This window comes from Etheostoma cragini, chromosome 13 (assembly GCF_013103735.1).
Source record: "Etheostoma cragini isolate CJK2018 chromosome 13, CSU_Ecrag_1.0, whole genome shotgun sequence".
Classification (NCBI taxonomy): Eukaryota; Metazoa; Chordata; class Actinopteri; order Perciformes; family Percidae; genus Etheostoma; species Etheostoma cragini.
This window is the reverse complement of record NC_048419.1, coordinates 14,921,583-14,938,709: the sequence shown is the minus strand read 5'-3', so window position 1 is coordinate 14,938,709 and position 17,127 is coordinate 14,921,583. Positions and strand designations below refer to the sequence as shown.

At 41.2% G+C, this 17,127-nt stretch overlaps 3 protein-coding genes and 1 long non-coding RNA gene across 5 annotated transcripts in view; 2 read left to right on the top strand and 2 right to left on the bottom strand.

The window, feature by feature from the left end:
- pds5b (PDS5 cohesin associated factor B) overlaps positions 1-985 on the top strand; it is a 30,769-nt gene extending 29,784 nt beyond the window's left edge. For both annotated transcript variants that reach the window (XM_034889557.1, XM_034889558.1), the window contains exon 35: positions 159-985. In XM_034889557.1, coding sequence (XP_034745448.1) covers positions 159-191 — 33 coding nt within the window. In that variant the 3' untranslated portion in view covers positions 192-985. The remainder of the gene's footprint in view (positions 1-158) is intronic.
- The window catches only part of LOC117955232, a 16,252-nt gene extending 5,573 nt beyond the window's left edge, over positions 1-10,679 (bottom strand). The window contains exons 1-2 of the long non-coding RNA XR_004658991.1: positions 10,626-10,679; positions 10,489-10,499 (exon numbers count right to left, since the gene is read on the bottom strand). This is a non-coding gene — a long non-coding RNA (uncharacterized LOC117955232). The remainder of the gene's footprint in view (positions 1-10,488; positions 10,500-10,625) is intronic.
- On the top strand, positions 3,197-13,252 carry kl (klotho). Its single transcript, XM_034889559.1, has 13 exons — positions 3,197-4,041; positions 4,571-5,001; positions 5,103-5,182; positions 5,301-5,463; positions 5,618-5,723; positions 6,326-6,475; positions 6,985-7,220; positions 7,727-7,922; positions 8,670-8,848; positions 9,135-9,242; positions 9,518-9,628; positions 10,139-10,260; positions 12,124-13,252. Exons 1-13 carry the CDS (start codon positions 3,316-3,318, stop codon positions 12,456-12,458), a joined length of 2,943 nt encoding a protein of 980 aa, XP_034745450.1. The 5' UTR covers positions 3,197-3,315; the 3' UTR covers positions 12,459-13,252.
- A 3-nt stretch (positions 13,253-13,255) lies between these two features.
- Positions 13,256-16,359, bottom strand: rfc3 (replication factor C (activator 1) 3). The gene is made up of 9 exons (XM_034889560.1): positions 16,140-16,359; positions 15,461-15,598; positions 15,249-15,316; positions 14,920-15,017; positions 14,602-14,783; positions 14,316-14,452; positions 14,108-14,206; positions 13,932-14,001; positions 13,256-13,851 (listed from the first exon to the last, which is right to left on the bottom strand). The coding sequence occupies exons 1-9, from the start codon at positions 16,224-16,226 to the stop codon at positions 13,660-13,662; spliced, it is 1,071 nt and encodes a 356-aa protein (XP_034745451.1). The 5' UTR covers positions 16,227-16,359; the 3' UTR covers positions 13,256-13,659.
- Between the last annotated feature and the right edge of the window lie 768 nt (positions 16,360-17,127).

Genomic DNA, 17,127 nt, shown 5'->3' with positions numbered 1-17,127 from the left:
GTCCCCAATGTATCTGTGTTCATTAAAGTACAATTTCTTTGAAGAATTTTGACATTTACTCATTTTTCTAAAGGCACTATTATTTCGAACACAACTGTATATGCTCTGTTTTCTGTCAAGAGTTTTCACCCAACTGTTGTGTTTTTGTTCTCCCCTAGGGTCGCAAGAAGGCAGCAGGGCGAAGAAGATGAGCAAAAAAATAAACATGGACATGGATGACAAACAAACAAAAGTGGCATGTCTACTCTAAAGTCGTGGAGGAATGGCGTAGGGAAAAAATATGGACATTGAACTTTTTAAACTTTTCAAATGCCGAAGCTCCTACTGTTACACAAATTCACACAGTTGCATATACCACATGCACACTACTTCAGTACATCAGTATCATTAGCTGTGGGTTGTTGCATTGTGTTGCATTGTGATGATGTTCGCCACATTAAGTAGAAATAATTTTAACAGAAAATCAAAAAAGATCACTCTTGTAAATAGTCTCTTATGTCTGTTTCATGTTCTGTTGTTGTGTTTGACGCTGACTGGGAGGATGCTGTAAAGCCTTTTACCCGCTGATATTATTAAAGTGCTTCCATAAAGCAATATTGCTCATCAATCATTCCCTCTGTGTCACACTTTCAAAAACCGAAAGAGATTAACCATTATCTTTTTTGTGACGTTAATTGTGTCCTTTTACTTAAAAAGAAAATGTGCGATTTTGTTTACAGCTCTGTTTATTAATACCTTTTTTACAATGTATTGAACATTTAAAAAAAAAAAAAAAGAAAAAAAAATGTCAAAGCTGTCCAAATGTAGAGTTGCCTCTGGTGTGGAAAAGATTGTAGTGTGCGTCTCAGTTTTAGGTTTGTACTTACTGGTAGATGGAAGTCATGAGCAGCTGTGGTTTTAGTGTTTGTCACTGCTGATTAATATGGCTTCACATCCACCCAGTCAGATCCTCCGTTGTATCAATATAATTCTCTATAAAACCTGACTTTCTCGATTTCTTTTCTTGGATTCTTTCTCTTAAATCTTGGATTAATCGGTTTGTTTCTAATGCAGGAGATGATGATGATCTGGAATGCCTTCAGGTGTAAGGGAAATTGGGAAGAAAATGTGACAAATAGTATCACAAAATCTGCTTTAAGTTCATCTTGTTTAAAAAATGTAAGACTGTAATTGAGCCTGTTCAGAGCATTCATAGCCTGTCTTAGATGCAATGCCTTTGAAACATTTTACCAGGTAAGGGATAGTACAGTCTCCTAGATCCATGGATAATGCGTCACTTTTTTTAATATTAAAGACGTGCGTTTCATCTATTCCGCTTGCGATGCTAGGCAACATCTCCAAGTCTCAAGCTAATGGTGAGATTCACACAAATATGATAAAAAAACCTAAATAAATGCATGCTTCTCACTGAGGAGCTAGGCTACTTATTCCATTTTTCGGTTATTGGTGGTCACAAATGACACTCCTCACAGCTGTTTATCTCTGGCTGACTGTTGCTGTTGTTACCTAGCAACGTGTAGTAATAACCTACAGGCTATTAGATCTGCTCATAGATGTCTGGTGACTAAACGCTAATCTTTTATTTAGCTGCTTCAGTTTCAGGGTCTTTGGTTTTAGGATTGTGCATGTTCACAAATGGTCATGGCTCGGACACTCGAATATAACAGATCCATTGTTGATGTTATTAGTAACGCCTGAGCTTTTCCTACTATGGCTGCTGTGAAAAAAGCACATCGGAAGTTTGCAGTCAGAAATGTCAATCTTTATTTTTTAATGCATAGTAGCACCACATGGAAGGGAAATATTGGCAATTGTGACTGTTTTTATGTATTTTTTTGTACGGGTACTGGCTGTTTTCGGCCTAATTTTATTTTGTCATATTTCAAGAACACACTTCATGTCAATACCTGCTTAGAATAAGTACGTTGTATGGATCTGTGACACAGCTTTGTCCAAAACCTGCTGCCATATAGGAGCTGCTGAATGCCACTGAAAAAGAACAATTCCTTTTGATAATTTTTTGTCTTGATAGGCCAAAAACTTTAAGAAAGAAAAGAGGACACGACAGCGACTAAGATTTTGGACCCTACCAGAAGGAATTGCTTGTATAAGGTATTGCTTTACATTAAATAGTAAACACGCTACATGTTTTTAATGTGGTAAGTAACTGATGATCAACCAGCAGAAAAAGTCAATCCTATGACTTGTTTTACCCAACTTCAAGTTCATTTTTTCACCCTCTTCACTTCTAAGGCCAGATTTATGAGCTGTATTTTTGAATTGGCTCTGATTTACTACACAGGCCGTCCCGTCATAACCAGTTTTTTTTCTCTCATGCTGCTAAGCGTCACTTGATGGTGTTCTTCCTGTGTTATGTGTATATGGAGACCGGCAGTGTACACTTGAAATGTGAACTTTCCAGTGCAGCTCAGTTTGGTGGAAAAACTCACACACTGTTTTGCCCCTGGTTATAATCCATGATGGGCCATGATCACAAAGGGCTGCTGGGCTGCCAGGTGAGTCTGTTTTCCTGCATCAGGGGGACTATCCAGACCCCCCTCTGCTGTGCTGGTGGAGGAAGCTCTGGCAAAGTCAAGCTATGCTATCATTAAACTAGTCTGGGCACTTTGGATTCCAAATTGCTGTACCACACCCTCAAAGGGTTTCAATATGCCACCGTTTTTCATTTTTTAAATGCAGCCTTTTTTTTATTTTTTACTATTCCATATGTCTTTGTTATCCTGTTGCAGCAGGGTAGCCTACACTGACGCTGCTGTTTGCCTATCTTCTCCTCACCCCTCCGCTCTCCTCTGCCCACGCTCCTGACTGAACCGGACTAAACTTGATCCAGTGAGAAATGCAGATGGGTTTTTGTACTCTTGACACAATGTGACCCATTAAATGCAGCTATGAGATTATCTGCCAACATGAGGATGTATGAAAATGGTGCTGAGATCATATTAAGGCTTTTGCACCTGAGTCATTACCCTGTTCTGTCCTGTAAATGGGGTATTATCAAATTCAGGTAGAAATGCACAACTGAGGCCTTACTTTAACAGACTAATGAAATAAAATGATGATAAAATGATTTCTTATGTTTCCATTTGGTTACAACCTAAACTAATGTGTCTCTGTGTCATGCTGTGCCTGGAGACCTTTGTGCGTCAGGTGCTTTGGCTAATCATTCACAGATTTATAGAGGTGGCGAGTGGTGGGTTCACAGCTGGCTGGTTGCACTCCACAGCCCGCAGTATGGTCACTGAAGGACCCCAAGCCTGGTGAAATGACTATTAGAGGCATCAGAGACCAGTACTGATGGGCACCATGAGTGGTCTACTCGCCCTTTTGATATTTCTCGGCTTTACCTCTGCAGCCGCAAAGCCCAACGCTGGTTTGAAAACATGGGGGCGTTTCAGTAAACTGCCCTATCCAGGAGACAAGGCTTTTCTCTACGATACCTTCCCCGGGGATTTCATATGGGCCGTGGGAACGGCGGCTTACCAGGTGGAGGGCGCATTTGAGAAGGACGGCAAGGGTCTCTCCGTTTGGGACACTTTTACGCGCGGTGGGAACCGGATGGCTACCGGGGACGTTGGCAGCGACAGCTATCACAACATCCACGCCGACATCCGAGCCATCAGGCAGCTTGGGGTCAGTCACTACAGGTTCTCACTGTCCTGGTCTAGGATATTTCCCAACGGCACCCGCGGGAGTTACAACGAAATCGGCACCAACTACTACCGGACACTCATCAAGAGGTTGAGGGAGATCCGCGTGCAGCCGGTGGTCACGCTCTACCACTGGGACCTGCCCGAGCACCTCCAGCAGACCCTCGGCGGCTGGAGCAACCCGGAGCTTGTGGGGATTTTTAGGGACTACGCAGATTTTTGTTTCCAGACTTTCGGGAATGATGTTAAGTATTGGATCACCATCGATAACCCGTTTGTGGTGGCACGGCACGGGTATGGTACCGGAGTGCTCGCTCCCGGGATAAAGAACGACCCCGATCTACCGTTCCGGGTTGGACATAATCTCCTTAAGGTGAGTTTAAATGTAAAACATGTTCCAACTTTAGTTGTGAAGTAAATGAGTAAAAAGTACAATATTCTCTGAATTGGTGTAAAAAAAAAAGAAGCATAAGATGGAAATACTCTAGTAAAGGAGAAAGTACTTGAGTACAGTTCCCCCACTGTTTATGGCTACTTTCTTTATTTCTTTTCTTTTTCTTTCTTTTCTATTTTTTAAACGTTTTATATTGTATTTTTTTTTTAATCAATCTTTACATTTGTGTTGTTCAGAAATCTCCCTGTATGTGAATGTTTACCATTCAATTGTCTTATTAGTCTAGTTTGTCCTTCACCTGGGAAGAACTTTGAACTGCACTGACCTAAATGAAGTCAAATTAACTAAGTTTGACTGATAGATTTTTGTCCTTCCCAACCCTTCTCTTCTCTTTCATCATCATTTTTTACCTGTCATCCTCTCCATCTTCTCCAACCTCCTCTTCTCCTCCTTCCATTTGGTCTACCCATCCTTTCACTCTCTGTCCTTCTGTATGTTTCTCCGTCAGGCTCATGCTGCTGCATGGCATCTCTACCACCGCCACTACCGACCCCGTCAGCAGGGCAAGTTGTCCATGGCGCTGGCCTCTCACTGGATCAAGCCCAGCCGTACCCGCCTGGAAAGCCTGCGGGAGTGTCAGTGCTCCCTGGACCACGTCCTGGGCTGGTTCGCCCGGCCCCTGTTCACAGATGGAGACTACCCTCCCTGCATGAAAGCGAGGCTGGGCTCACGGCTGCCCTCCTTCACCCCGGAGGAGAAGGAGCAGGTGAAGGGAACAGCCGACTTCTTCGCCCTCTCTCACGGAGCGGCCCTGAGCTTCCAGCTCATCAACGACAGCCTGAAATTTGGGCAGCAGGAGGATCTGGACCTGAGGATGCTGCTCTACTGGGTCAATGCAGAATACAACAAGCCGCCGATCTTTGTGGTGCAGAGTGGTTGGTAGGTTTGGAAGTTGTATTGATTTGCCTGTGCGTCTGTGATGTTCTTATGTGTGGTTCTGGTGTTGTGGAACATCTTGTTTTTACTACTTCTCAACACAGGTATGTTCTCGGCAATACCAAGACCGAAGACCCAAAACACATGTACTACCTCAAGAGGTTCATCGCAGAGGCACTAAAATGTGAGTAATGACATAGTCCGTTTTACAGTAGTCTCCCATTTCCCATTTTACAAGAAACTGAAATCTCAAAAACAAGTGACTTGAATCTAGGCTGTCCATCTGTCTGTTTGCCATACAGCAATCATCATTGATGGAGTGAACGTGATCGGATACACAGCCTGGTCTCTGATAGACGGCTTCGAGTGGCACAGGGAATATGGGATAAGACGGGGTCTTTACTATGTTGACTTCAACACTCCTGATATGAAGAGGGAGCCAAAGACATCTGCCACCTTCTACAGGTACTGAACATACTATTCACATGATTCACGTGTAATACGAGTGACAATTTCGACGAAAGATGCACAATATTGAGATTTGTGCATATGTTGATTTTGTCCATTAACAAAAGGTAGCCTCTTTTTTGATGAAACTAATTACTCATTGTTCTTAAAGAAACGTCATCCAGAGGAACGGTTTCCCAGAACTCCCAGAGAACCAACCAGCACAAGGAATCTTCCCATGTGATTTTGCCTGGGGTGTATCTGCCAACTCCATACAGGTAAGTGTGTGTGCGTGTATGCATCATTGCATGTGGAAGATGAGAGGAAGTAGTGTGTATATAATGGATTAAGATGGGGGACTTGGTAAAGGGCAAAGGTCTAATAATAAATGAAACACAACAAAAATACTTCCTCCAAAATAGAGGGACTTAAGGAAACATTAACAATGTATTAACTTTGGTTTTGATATTAAGTATAAGCCTCACTAATATTTAAGAAAGTGTGAAGTTTTGTTAACTCTGCAAAAAGCACAATACCATTTTAAAGCTTGTGTATTATCAATATTATTTTATTCTTTGATTTAGTGTTGTGAGAAAGGAAATTAGTAGCTGCAATTCCTCGTCTTTTTGTCTAAGTTACGTCATGTAATTTGGAACCTGCATTTTAAATGGTGAAAGTCCAGCTCAGAAACGGCCACGACGATGAATCCTCTCTTAATCATAAACCACATTACTTCAGACTGTCTGCCAGCTGAGCTAAACAGTACACGGCCAGCTGTTATCGATTTTCTTCATTTGGCTTTTATTTGGATTTGCATCGATTTTAGGTAAACACAGGGTGAGAGGGCGAGTTTACATCGGTGTGTGTTTTCATGTCGTAGGTGGAGACCACGCCCAGCCAGTTTGCAGACCTCAGTGTTTACTTGTGGAACATCTCCAACAATGGAGAGCTGATGAGGCTGGAGGGCTTCAGTGTGCCACCTGTACGCCGGACACCACACTGTGCTGATTATGCCACCATTCGACAACAGGTAGGTCCTCCTACCAGTCACACTTTTATCTTTGAATAGGGAAATACACTCAAAACAGAAGTACAGGAAAAGAACAATTTTGCACTACAAAGTGTGTATTCATATATATATATATATACAGTAAATGTGTGTGTGTGTGTGTGTACATATATATATATATATATATATATATATATATATATATATATATACGCACACACACACACACAGACAGTATATTTTTTCTCACAGATACCATAACTGCCACATTATGGGAACATTTGTGTGAGATGTTATTGTGGGATCATGTTTGTTTTGCTGTTCCGAACAAAATAAAATGAATGGAATCCAACTTTTAAAGTTTCTTTTAAAAACAACTAATTTGCTTGTATGTATATGTGCTTGTATAGGGTATTGCCTCAGCAACAGGCTTTTGTTTTAAAAAAGGTACATTTATCATTAGGTGTGTATGTGTGCCATTTCATCATAAGTTAAAGTGGTGATATGTTTATCCTCCTTCCTCTCTGTAGGTGGATGAAATCCAGCAAGTGGGGGTGAACCACTTCCACTTTTCCCTCAACTGGTCAGCTGTGGTGCCTACCGGCGATGTGGCTTATCCCAACACCACCCTGCTGGGCTACTACCGCTGCTTCACCCATCAGCTGCTGCAGGCCAACATCACACCTGTGGTCACTCTGTGGCACCACACACGGCAGCGCAGCAGCCTGCCGGCCCCGCTGGACACCACCAACAAGTGGATGAACAGGTCAGATGCAGTGAGGATTCTGGGGTTAAAGCTCTTTTAACTCCAGTAGGTTTCAGCCAGTTCCGGATTTAAATTTTGAGATTATTTACATGAATATTAAGCAAGCTTCATGGACACAGCACTGATTAACATCCATCTCTATCAGGTATGTTTTTTACAAATTCCCATGATTTTCGGACTGGTCTGATGTGAGAGTAAACATTGAATTATTTCCCAGGAATAGTCTGTCCTCTTTGCCATCAATACGAAGCCCCTATCACTTGCTGCTATGTAATAATCTTGACTTATCCTGTAATAATGTATCTAACTAATAATAATCACAATATTTGAAGTGTCTTTGATAATTGAACAATCTGATGTATTGGCATTTTCATCTTTATTGGCACATTTAGTGTTGTCTTGATCTTGATATCTTAATATGCGTTGTCATGTTTTTATGATAGAAACGGACATAAATGCTATCTTAGTGTATACATAACATTTTCACATTTTAATTTATTTCACAGGGAGACTCCAGAGGCGTTTGCAGACTACGCCAGACTTTGTTACAGAGAACTAGGGGCCCATGTGAAGATGTGGATCACGCTGAATGAGCCCAACGATGAGATGGTGAGCTACCAGGAGGGTCATCAGATGCTGCGCGCGCACGCTCTGGCCTGGCACGCTTATGACCGCGAGTTCAGACATGCACAGAGAGGAAAGGTCAGTAGAAGCATTTGTTTATAACTTATATTTATTTGAATAGTTTAATCATACCGGTTTGTTGTTTTATTATATGTAAGCATTCAAACAGCCAGCTTTTGCAGAGATTTTTGTGTAGGGTTCTTTTTTTCTGTTTACTCCAAATAAATTGCAAGTCATGTGAAATACCACACTTATTTGTGCACCAGAGGACTTAACAATTTGTTTTAAACAATAAATATAATCAACGTAACAGCTTTCATGAATTAGGTATAGGTTGGTCTCGCATTGCCAGACATTCCTCCACAGTGCTGCGGAGGAGGGTCTGGTCAGTCCACAAAGCATTCCGGGAGGGTAAAAAAAAGGGCTCTGGTTTATTGACACTTCTGTAAACCAATCACAATCATCTTGGGCGATACTGAGCGCCGCATGGAGCCACAATGTTGCTTCAAAACAGCCTTGGGAAGGAACTTTACTGTGGTGAAATGTGGACGTTCATAAGTTGTTTTTGTCAGGTAACAGAAAACTCACATTGGACAGATATTCTAGCTAGCGGTCTCACTTTACCCTGCAGAGTTCTGAGGAGCAGTTAACGATAGTCCTCATGAATCCACTGGAGTTTAAAATTACGACACAAAGAAAGTAAAAGGTAACAAACATCTGACCAGAAACACCGGAGCAATCCCAGAAGTGTAACATCTTGGATATAGACTAGATATAGGTTGAATCACATCAGTCAACAGGAGCATGTTTTGGGCTGTGTCTCAGGTGTCTCTGGCTCTGCACATGGACTGGGTCGAACCGGCGTTTTCATTCAGCCGTGAAGACGTGGAACCAGCTAAAAGGGTTTTAGACTTCCGCGTTGGCTGGTTTGCAGAGCCGGTCTTTGGCAGTGGGGACTACCCTCTGGGAATGAGGAGCTGGCTGCGTCAGCTCAACTCACTTGAGTACAAATACTTGATTTGTTCTTCAATACAGTTGCTTTGTTAGCTATAGAATGAGTATTGTGGTTTAGAGTCACAATTGCAAAAATCAGATCATCTAGCCTCTGTTATTCAATGTATTGATGATGTTGTGGTTGTAACATGATTTAAGGGTTGTATTGGGATTATTCAAAGGTGTAATAGGGTGGGATATGTGTTGTAGAAGTACATCATTATTGACAACATTTTAAGTATATACCATAATAATTAAGCCCAAACTATTAACTTGTGTGTGTGTGTGTGTTCACAGCCTGCCAGTGTTCAATGAGAAGGACAGACAGCTGGTTAAAGGGACGTATGATTTCTTTGCCATTAGTCACTTCAGTACAAAGTTGGTGACACATGCCAAGGAAGACTCGTAAGATGATCATTTTTGGGCTTTATTTTGATAGTGACACAAGACATACAAACAGGAAACAAGGGGGGAGAGAGGGCTGTGAGGTAATTTTATGTGCTTTTTAACCTATACGCCACTGGACACCCCCTTCTATAGTTTTTATAAATTTAGTTGACGACTATTGAAAATATTTTGTCCTGATGTAATGATATGTCCCTAATCTTAAAGGTATGCAATAATGAGAATGTTTTGTTTGTTTATGACACACAGCTTTATTGTTATCTCCATGTGTGCAGGTACACCTACACAGCAATGCTAGAGGTGCAGCACATGATAGACACCACATGGATCATGTCCCCGAGGCCTGTTGTGCCCTGGGGCCTGAGGAAAGCCCTCAGCTGGGTGAGACTCGTCATCCAGTTTGATCCGAGACAGCCGGGAAAACGCATGTAGATTTACCCTGCTACTACAACACCTGCACCACACATACTTTATAGTCCTCCTCCATTCAAAAATGTGTTTTGCTTATTCATTCATTCACTTGCATGTTTGCCCTTCATTGTGCAGAATTTGTAAATTCTCAATGCACACTGAAAATGGACTTTACAGTGACGTAGGAGAAAGTTTGCGTCCAGCAGTTAAACTTTTGAAATGAACAATAGTTATTAATTAATAGTAATTAAGGGAAATGTAACCGCTAGTGGCTTCTAGATGATATTTTAGCTAGATGACGTAAAAGCACTATTTGCATGAGCCCGTCTGACTGCCGTCCCTACATTTGCACATGTGATTCAGTGGTTTAGATTATTGGCTTGAAAGTCTCAAGTGAAGTGTTTTAATGTGATAATCTTTGATAGAAGATCCTTGATAGAGATAAAAACAAACTAAAACATTGCTATTCTGCTGTGTAAGGTGCAAGAGCACTACAGTGATGTACCTGTCTATGTGATGGCTAATGGGGTCCAGGAAGACCCAGCCCGCTTCAAAGACAGCCTTAGAGTCTACTACCTGTACAACTACATCAATGAGGCGCTGAAAGGTGAGACTACAAACACAAATAGCTGTTGAGATTGTACAGGATTATAATGCACTTGGGAGCTGATTATAGTTATCAATGCATTTGTGTACTGAGATGATCAATCCGGTAGAAGTGATTGACGCTTTCCCCTTACTAGGCCAGCAAGGGGAAAAGAGCTTAATTATTAGACAAGTATTTAGGTCACTGACCCCTGAATCATCAGCTGACTCAGAACACCCAAATATCAACATAGATACACACTCTACACTTCAATTGTGGAGTCAAGGTTACTAGCTATCCATTTACCTGTCAGCGTTGGGTTACAATCAGTGGAGACCTTGGCTGGCACTTTGAGACATGGGACCCTATCTTGCACCCAACAACACGTGGGCCCTATCTTGCACACAGCGCAATTGACTTTGAGCACCGACGCATGTGTTATTCTTATTTTGAACCCGATGCACAGTGGACTTTTCCCTCCACGGTCTCACGACAGTGGGCCTACATTAGGGAATGAAGTCTCTCATGTCTCTCATCTCACGGACCCAGCAGTTCCCATTTCTGCAAACCATACAAAAATACAAGGAAAAACATGACCTTGTTTTACACCACATTTTCATGAATTGTGTATGTGTCGTGTCGATGACATAAATGAGGAACTTTTAGAGGACTTAAGGCGATGTGATGTTGAACTGCATGTGCCGATGCCACCAAATGTCCCAGCAGCAGCACAGTGGAGAAGAGACAGAAAAGCTGTATAGTCTATAGTGAGGTAATCTCGGTCTAATGTTTGACTACATTGCAAAAATATCATTGTGCGTTCATAACCTCGTGATTTAGTGAGAGTTATACCAAAACATTGGAATGTATTTTTTTGTAACATTTCTTTATTTGCATTTGGTTACAAAGTAAAATCAATAGCAAATATCGATCTCGGCTGTGAACCGCTCCTGGCGCGCGCCTGGCAAATCCACCATTATAATAGCAATCCGAATAAAACACGTGTGCCTGCTTTCGAGGGAATGTGAAATAACGCTCTGATTGGTTTATTACACGTTACGCCCAAACCACACCTAGCCATTTCAGACCAACCCATTTTAGAGATCGCCCACAAAGCTACTTGCTTTTGATTCTTGCGTTTCAGATTGTGAAAATAGGGCCCATTGTGTTATGCTTAATATTGCATACAGTCTATGGTTATGCTATGAGGTGCACTTAGCAAAATGTTATTGTATGTTGTAGTTTGCTCTGTCACCAATAGGGGGCATCGACCCACAGAAAAGTTTGTTTATTTATGTAGCGTGATATGTTTAGACACTCCAAACCTAAGTCTAAGATACATCAACCATGATGAAATATGAGTTTTTTTTTTTTTTTAAATTTTTATGTTGAATGTTTTAAGAAACTTTTCATTTGGTCTTTGAAATGTCTTATAGTTGTTGCCCAGTAAATCAAATCATAACTATGAGACATTCTTTATAAACAGCAATGTCTGAAAAGTAAAGGTAAATTAAAATAGTGGCATAAATTGAGTTTACAATAAACAAAAACTCAGACTATATGCTCCTTTAAGTATATTATTAGAGTGCTTGTAATTACCAATGTATCCATAGCGGGAAAACAATTGTGTGGGGGGGGGGGGGGGATTTTTATCTACAAATAGAGGCTTTATAAATACATATATGACCTGTGGCCATTTGCTGCTTATCTTCCCCCTCTCTCCCCCTTTACTGTCTACAGCTGTCCTGTTTATTACAGGCTAAAATGAAGAAAAAAAAAAGTGTTACCTTATTTTTCTATCACATACCCAGCCCACCACCTCACCTTCACATGTATACACACAGATAACTGAAAATGAATCTTTACCTCCGCTCTCCTCCTCAGCGTACACCCTGGATGGTGTAAACCTGAAGGGTTACTTTGCTTACGCCCTGAACGACCAAAGGGACCGGGGGTTTGGTATGTACGGCCATGTCCACGAACAGGTCATCACCAAGGCCTCTCTCTCCAACTATCGCAACATCATCCAGCACAACGGCTTCCCCATACAGGGAGCTGCACCCCAGCAGTGTCCCAGCATGCCTCAGCCCTGCCTAGGCTGCCATGTGCTGGTCAAGAGGCCTGTGGTGGGTTTCCTGACTCTGGTAGGTTCAGGGGTGCTGATCACCCTGGGCCTCATTATCTACTACACAGCCAAGAGACACAAGGAGTGTTACTGATGATTGTGAATGTAGGATTTGTTTTGGTGTTTTATTTATAGAAGTGACTCAAGCTAAAACTTGAGTTCAGTCTCAATTGTACCTGTGAATTATAGTACTTTTATTGGCCTTCTTATTAAATGAAGTCTGAATAACTAAAATGATCCAGTCATCTTCATATTTTAGGTGTTACTATTAAATCTTATGTAAAGTGTTGTTACAAATCCTGCGTTGCACCTTTTACAGCTGATGAAAGCAGATGGTGTATGGCACAAAATGGCCTTTTCCAAACTGCTTGTATGAGTTTATGCCTTTCAGAAAGACGAGTCACCCATTAGGAGTTTCCATTTTTTTAGACTTGTTCCACTCCAACAGAATTTCCCCATAGAATCTGAAGGTGAACTTATCAAGCAGAAACCTCGCTGGAAAGTATGTTTTAAAGTTGAAATCAGATGTTTGTACCCGTCTTTACAGGTTGATATAACATCTTAAGAGTTTTTTTTTGTCTGATGTAATGTCGTTTGTGCAGTATTGTGAATACAATGAGTATTTGTTTCTATGTTGTTAATGCTTAACTGACTCTACATCTTTTAGTGTTTTACATGTCAAAATTGGATAGTTGCAACATCCATGGATCGATTCAGAGTGGCATCTTTTGTTGAATGAAGCCCCTCATTCTCTTCCCATGTTTTTAGTCTGTCTCACAGACTGAGAACACTTGAGTAACATCACACAGTATCACAGTAGTACCCAACAATATTAAGGAAAAGGATTCAGTGTCATGTCTATTCATGGTAATAAAACACATTGGTCCTGTCCATAGTGTAACACCAGACTTTTTAATAAACAAAGCAATCTATTTTATGCATATTCTTAGGAAAACATTTGTCCTTGCAGTATATTTTTAATACAAATAACTGCCTGCTACCATCAAAACTGCTTTGTTAAGATTTTTTACACCACTTGTGACAGTTCAAGGTTTACAAACTGAGTAGAGTGCTAAGTTTTTGGCCCAAAATTCGCTGCATAATGCCACTAAGTGTAAGACTATCAAGATTCATTCTAGGGTGAGTTATGTCAACGTTGCCACTATGCCTTGCAGAATAAAGTTACAAAGTTGTAAATCTGTATTAAGTCCACTGAAAGTCTTGTTGGGGCAAAAGAGATCAGGAAATCAACAAGGGCTGTTGACTCAAGTATCTGTATTTAAGTCAATTCAGAGTCAAAACATCATGTCATCCAGACCGTCTTCCATGAATTTCTTGTAGATGGCCATGAACTTGGCGGTGAAGGCCTCAAGGTGGTAGATAGCTTTGCTGCCCAGCTGCAATCTGTGTTCGTAGTAGGCTGCCATTTGAGCCACCTCTGTCTTCAGCTGACCATCGCAGTTACTCAACAACTCTGTTACCAGACCCTGTTAGACGATAAGATGAGGAAATTTAATACTCATGAATACTTGTACTTTGGCGGGAGATGAGGTGTAGCAAACTGTACCTTCATAATGACATCAGGAGGGATGCAGTGAGTCAGCAACTCGTACAGCCTGGCTCGAACCTCTAACAACCTGGAACAGATAGGATTCAGCATAAACATCTATCTATACAAATCTGATTAACTTTCCTTTTGCAACAAAACCAACTAAACGCCTTCTCTCTCTTTGCCTCTCCTACCTCTGAGGGCTCTGCTGGCTGACGATGGCATTAGCGGTTTCTCTGAGGTAGACCTCCCAGTCCGTCGTTGGGACGTCTTGGACAGCTGAGAATGGATACCTGGGAAAGATGAACACTGGCTGAATAGGCAGATCCTGTTCATTTATATTCCAAACTAATTCATGGATAATGCTGTAGAGAAATGATAATACATTTTGTGACAACTTACTGCTGCACTCTGCAGGCCTCACACATCAAAAGGGCTTTGCGGAGGTTGCGACCAGACTTGTCAGAGATTTGCTTGGCAAGCTCAGGTGGGAGGAGCAGACCTTCCTTTTTACAGATTGATGTCAGGACATTACAGACCTGGCAAACATGAAAAGCACAGAGACAAGGAGAAAAAGTTGAAATATTTTCTTGACTGACTTCACTCATGCAGTAAAGGTTAGGCATTCTAATGTGCTACTTTCCAATGATTACTAATCATTATCTAAACCACATCATCTCCATCTTACCTCTTCTGTGCTCGGCAGAGGAACTCTGATAGCCAGACAACGGCTCCGAATTGGCCCAATGACTTTGGAGGTGGAGGTAGAGCAGAGGATGAGACGACAGGTGTACATGTACTTTTCCATTGTCCGGCGTAAAGCATGCTGGGCATCCTTTGTGAGTCTGTCCACCTCGGTTAGCAACACCACTGAGAACAAAAGTGTTACAATTAATACAAGAGTGACAAATTCTGGCTTCACACAGCCACAGGGTGGCATCATAGAATGCGTATTAATAGAGGGCTGTGATCCTCTGGTTTTTAAGATGGCAAACATATTTCCTACCTTTAAACTCTCTCTGGGAGCTTGACTGGATCTGTTGGGACTGAGCCAAAGTTTTAATTAGCTCCTGAATCACTACACGGTCCTGGTTGCCAGCATCACTGTACGACACAACAACAAAAAACTTAATTTAACTGAAATGAAGTTACATTTTTGTCTGCTACAGCTTACATAACTTCTCTATTTCGCTATATCTGCAAAGTAACCAACTACAGCTGTTAAACAAATCCAATGGAGTGAGAAATAGAGTTTTCAAGTGTATTTACCTCCAAACAGTGATTACGTACAGTATTGGCCTAATGTACTTAACGACTTATTCATCATTGAATTACCTTGGGTTGACTTCCAAGTGGTAGTTGCTGGCTATTGTGTTAATCTCAATTTTCTTCTTTGAAGGAGCCTGTAGACGAAAAACAAAACAGGGATTTAAGACTTAAGACAATTTAATTGTGATCTCATCATGACTGGGAGGAGAGAGAGGTCTGGAGAAACTGCATGTTAGTGGTGCATTGGAAGACATTTCTGGCAGCATTTGCCCTCTCACCACGATGGTCTGGTGCTCTATGCGGAGCTTCTCCACCCCAGCTCCATACAGCTCCCTCAGCAGACACATGATGCGGGTCTTCTTCCCCGCGCCTGACGGCCCGTACACCAACAGGTGAGGGAAGTCACCACATTGAACCTTAAACGTGTAAAAGAAAGGCGGTTTTGCTTTATAGGAACACCTCCGCTTGGACTTAACTGGACTAACGTTATGCACTTACTTGCCTCAATTGCCACTACGTATAACTTTGACTGTTTACTTTAAGGGTTTCTTAGTAACGTTAGCGGACTCGCAGACTCTTTATCTGTCAATTATGTGTGATTCTTTGCTTTTGCCGATAAGCAACATTACAATAAAGCAAACCTTTCATAAACGGAAGGGTATTGTGACGTAAATCTAGCAATATTGGCAATCAAATGATGTTGTGAACATTAACGTTCCCTTACGTTAACGCTACACCAAAACACGTTTGGTATGGTGGATGTTGTCACAAACTATCCTAACTCAGGTTGCTCTCCAATATATAGTCAAACGAAAATGACAGAGTTAACGTTCACAGGGAATCAACCGAACTGGTTCAGAGCAGGCTATCTGCAGCTATCAAGTAAGATGCTAATGCTAACGTAAAATGTTGTACATTTAGCTAGCTAACTGGGCATGCATGTAGAGTTTATCTTACCAGGTTTTTCAGCTGAGTCGCTTGCTCTTTATGATAGTCTAGTTTCGCGAGGGAAGTCGGTCGATATTTATCTACCCACAAACTCATTGCGTTATAAATTTAATAACTTATCGTCCGTGTTGACAGTCTGACTCTACACTCCCGCGAAATATTATTCATACGCAATCGGTACCCGCGTTGTTGCTGCTGCTTCCCCTTTCTCTACGGAGAGTCGAAGGGATCAAAATTGCTACAGACGAGTTGGGGTAAAGTGACCTTACTATTACTGCAAATATATGTAATAGATTAAATTACCAGAACGATATATCCCTATGCTATGTAGTGAAGTAGTAGTTTAAAGTAGAACGGAATGTAAGTACTTAAGTAGCCTACGAGTATGTCAAATTTTTTATTTAAGTAAAGTGAATTGAATTGAATTGAAAGTAAAGTAGGATAATGTCACGTGAGTGAATGCCTCTCCAGCAGCAGTCCACAAGAGATGACCTCCACCTGTGTCACTCTTGCATGACTGTGTAAGTACACACACACGGACACACAGACACACAAACCTCCAAACATCTCATGTTCTCTGAGGGCCCACTAGCCGGTTAATCTGGCAAAATCCTCAGAGCTGTATTACTTATTAAAGTATTAAAGTATTACTTTAAACAACTTAAAGTTGGGAATGAATTCCAGGATACATCTACTGGTTGTCATGTGACCCAATATATAATATTGTTTGTGATATTATATAATAATATCACAAACACACTGCCTATGAAGTAAACAATGCTTTATTATTATCCTAAAACTGTTTTTCTAAAAAAAAATGTTGTTGCTATGAATGTGTTTAAGGACAAGTGCCAAAAACTAACAATTGAAATAATATTAAAAATATAGTCCGACCAATAATCACTTATAATTTCTACTTGACATTTTTAAACAAAATCAACAATTACCTGTTACACGCCGTAAGACCTTATAATAGCAATTAATTGCTGTTCAACAA

Excerpts from the sequence above, each read along its gene's own strand:
- rfc3 (XM_034889560.1), bottom strand. The coding sequence starts at position 16,226 with ATGAGTTTGTGGGTAGATAAATATCGACCGACTTCCCTCGCGAAACTA. Across the intron at positions 14,784-14,919 it reads CTCCCAGAGAGAGTTTAAAG|TGGTGTTGCTAACCGAGGTG; the intron begins GTAGGAAATATG and ends TTTTGTTCTCAG. Across the intron at positions 14,453-14,601 it reads CTCTGCCGAGCACAGAAGAG|GTCTGTAATGTCCTGACATC; the intron begins GTAAGATGGAGA and ends CATGTTTGCCAG.
- kl (XM_034889559.1), top strand. The coding sequence starts at position 3,316 with ATGGGCACCATGAGTGGTCTACTCGCCCTTTTGATATTTCTCGGCTTT. Across the intron at positions 6,476-6,984 it reads ATGCCACCATTCGACAACAG|GTGGATGAAATCCAGCAAGT; the intron begins GTAGGTCCTCCT and ends TCCTCTCTGTAG. Across the intron at positions 7,221-7,726 it reads ACCAACAAGTGGATGAACAG|GGAGACTCCAGAGGCGTTTG; the intron begins GTCAGATGCAGT and ends TTTATTTCACAG.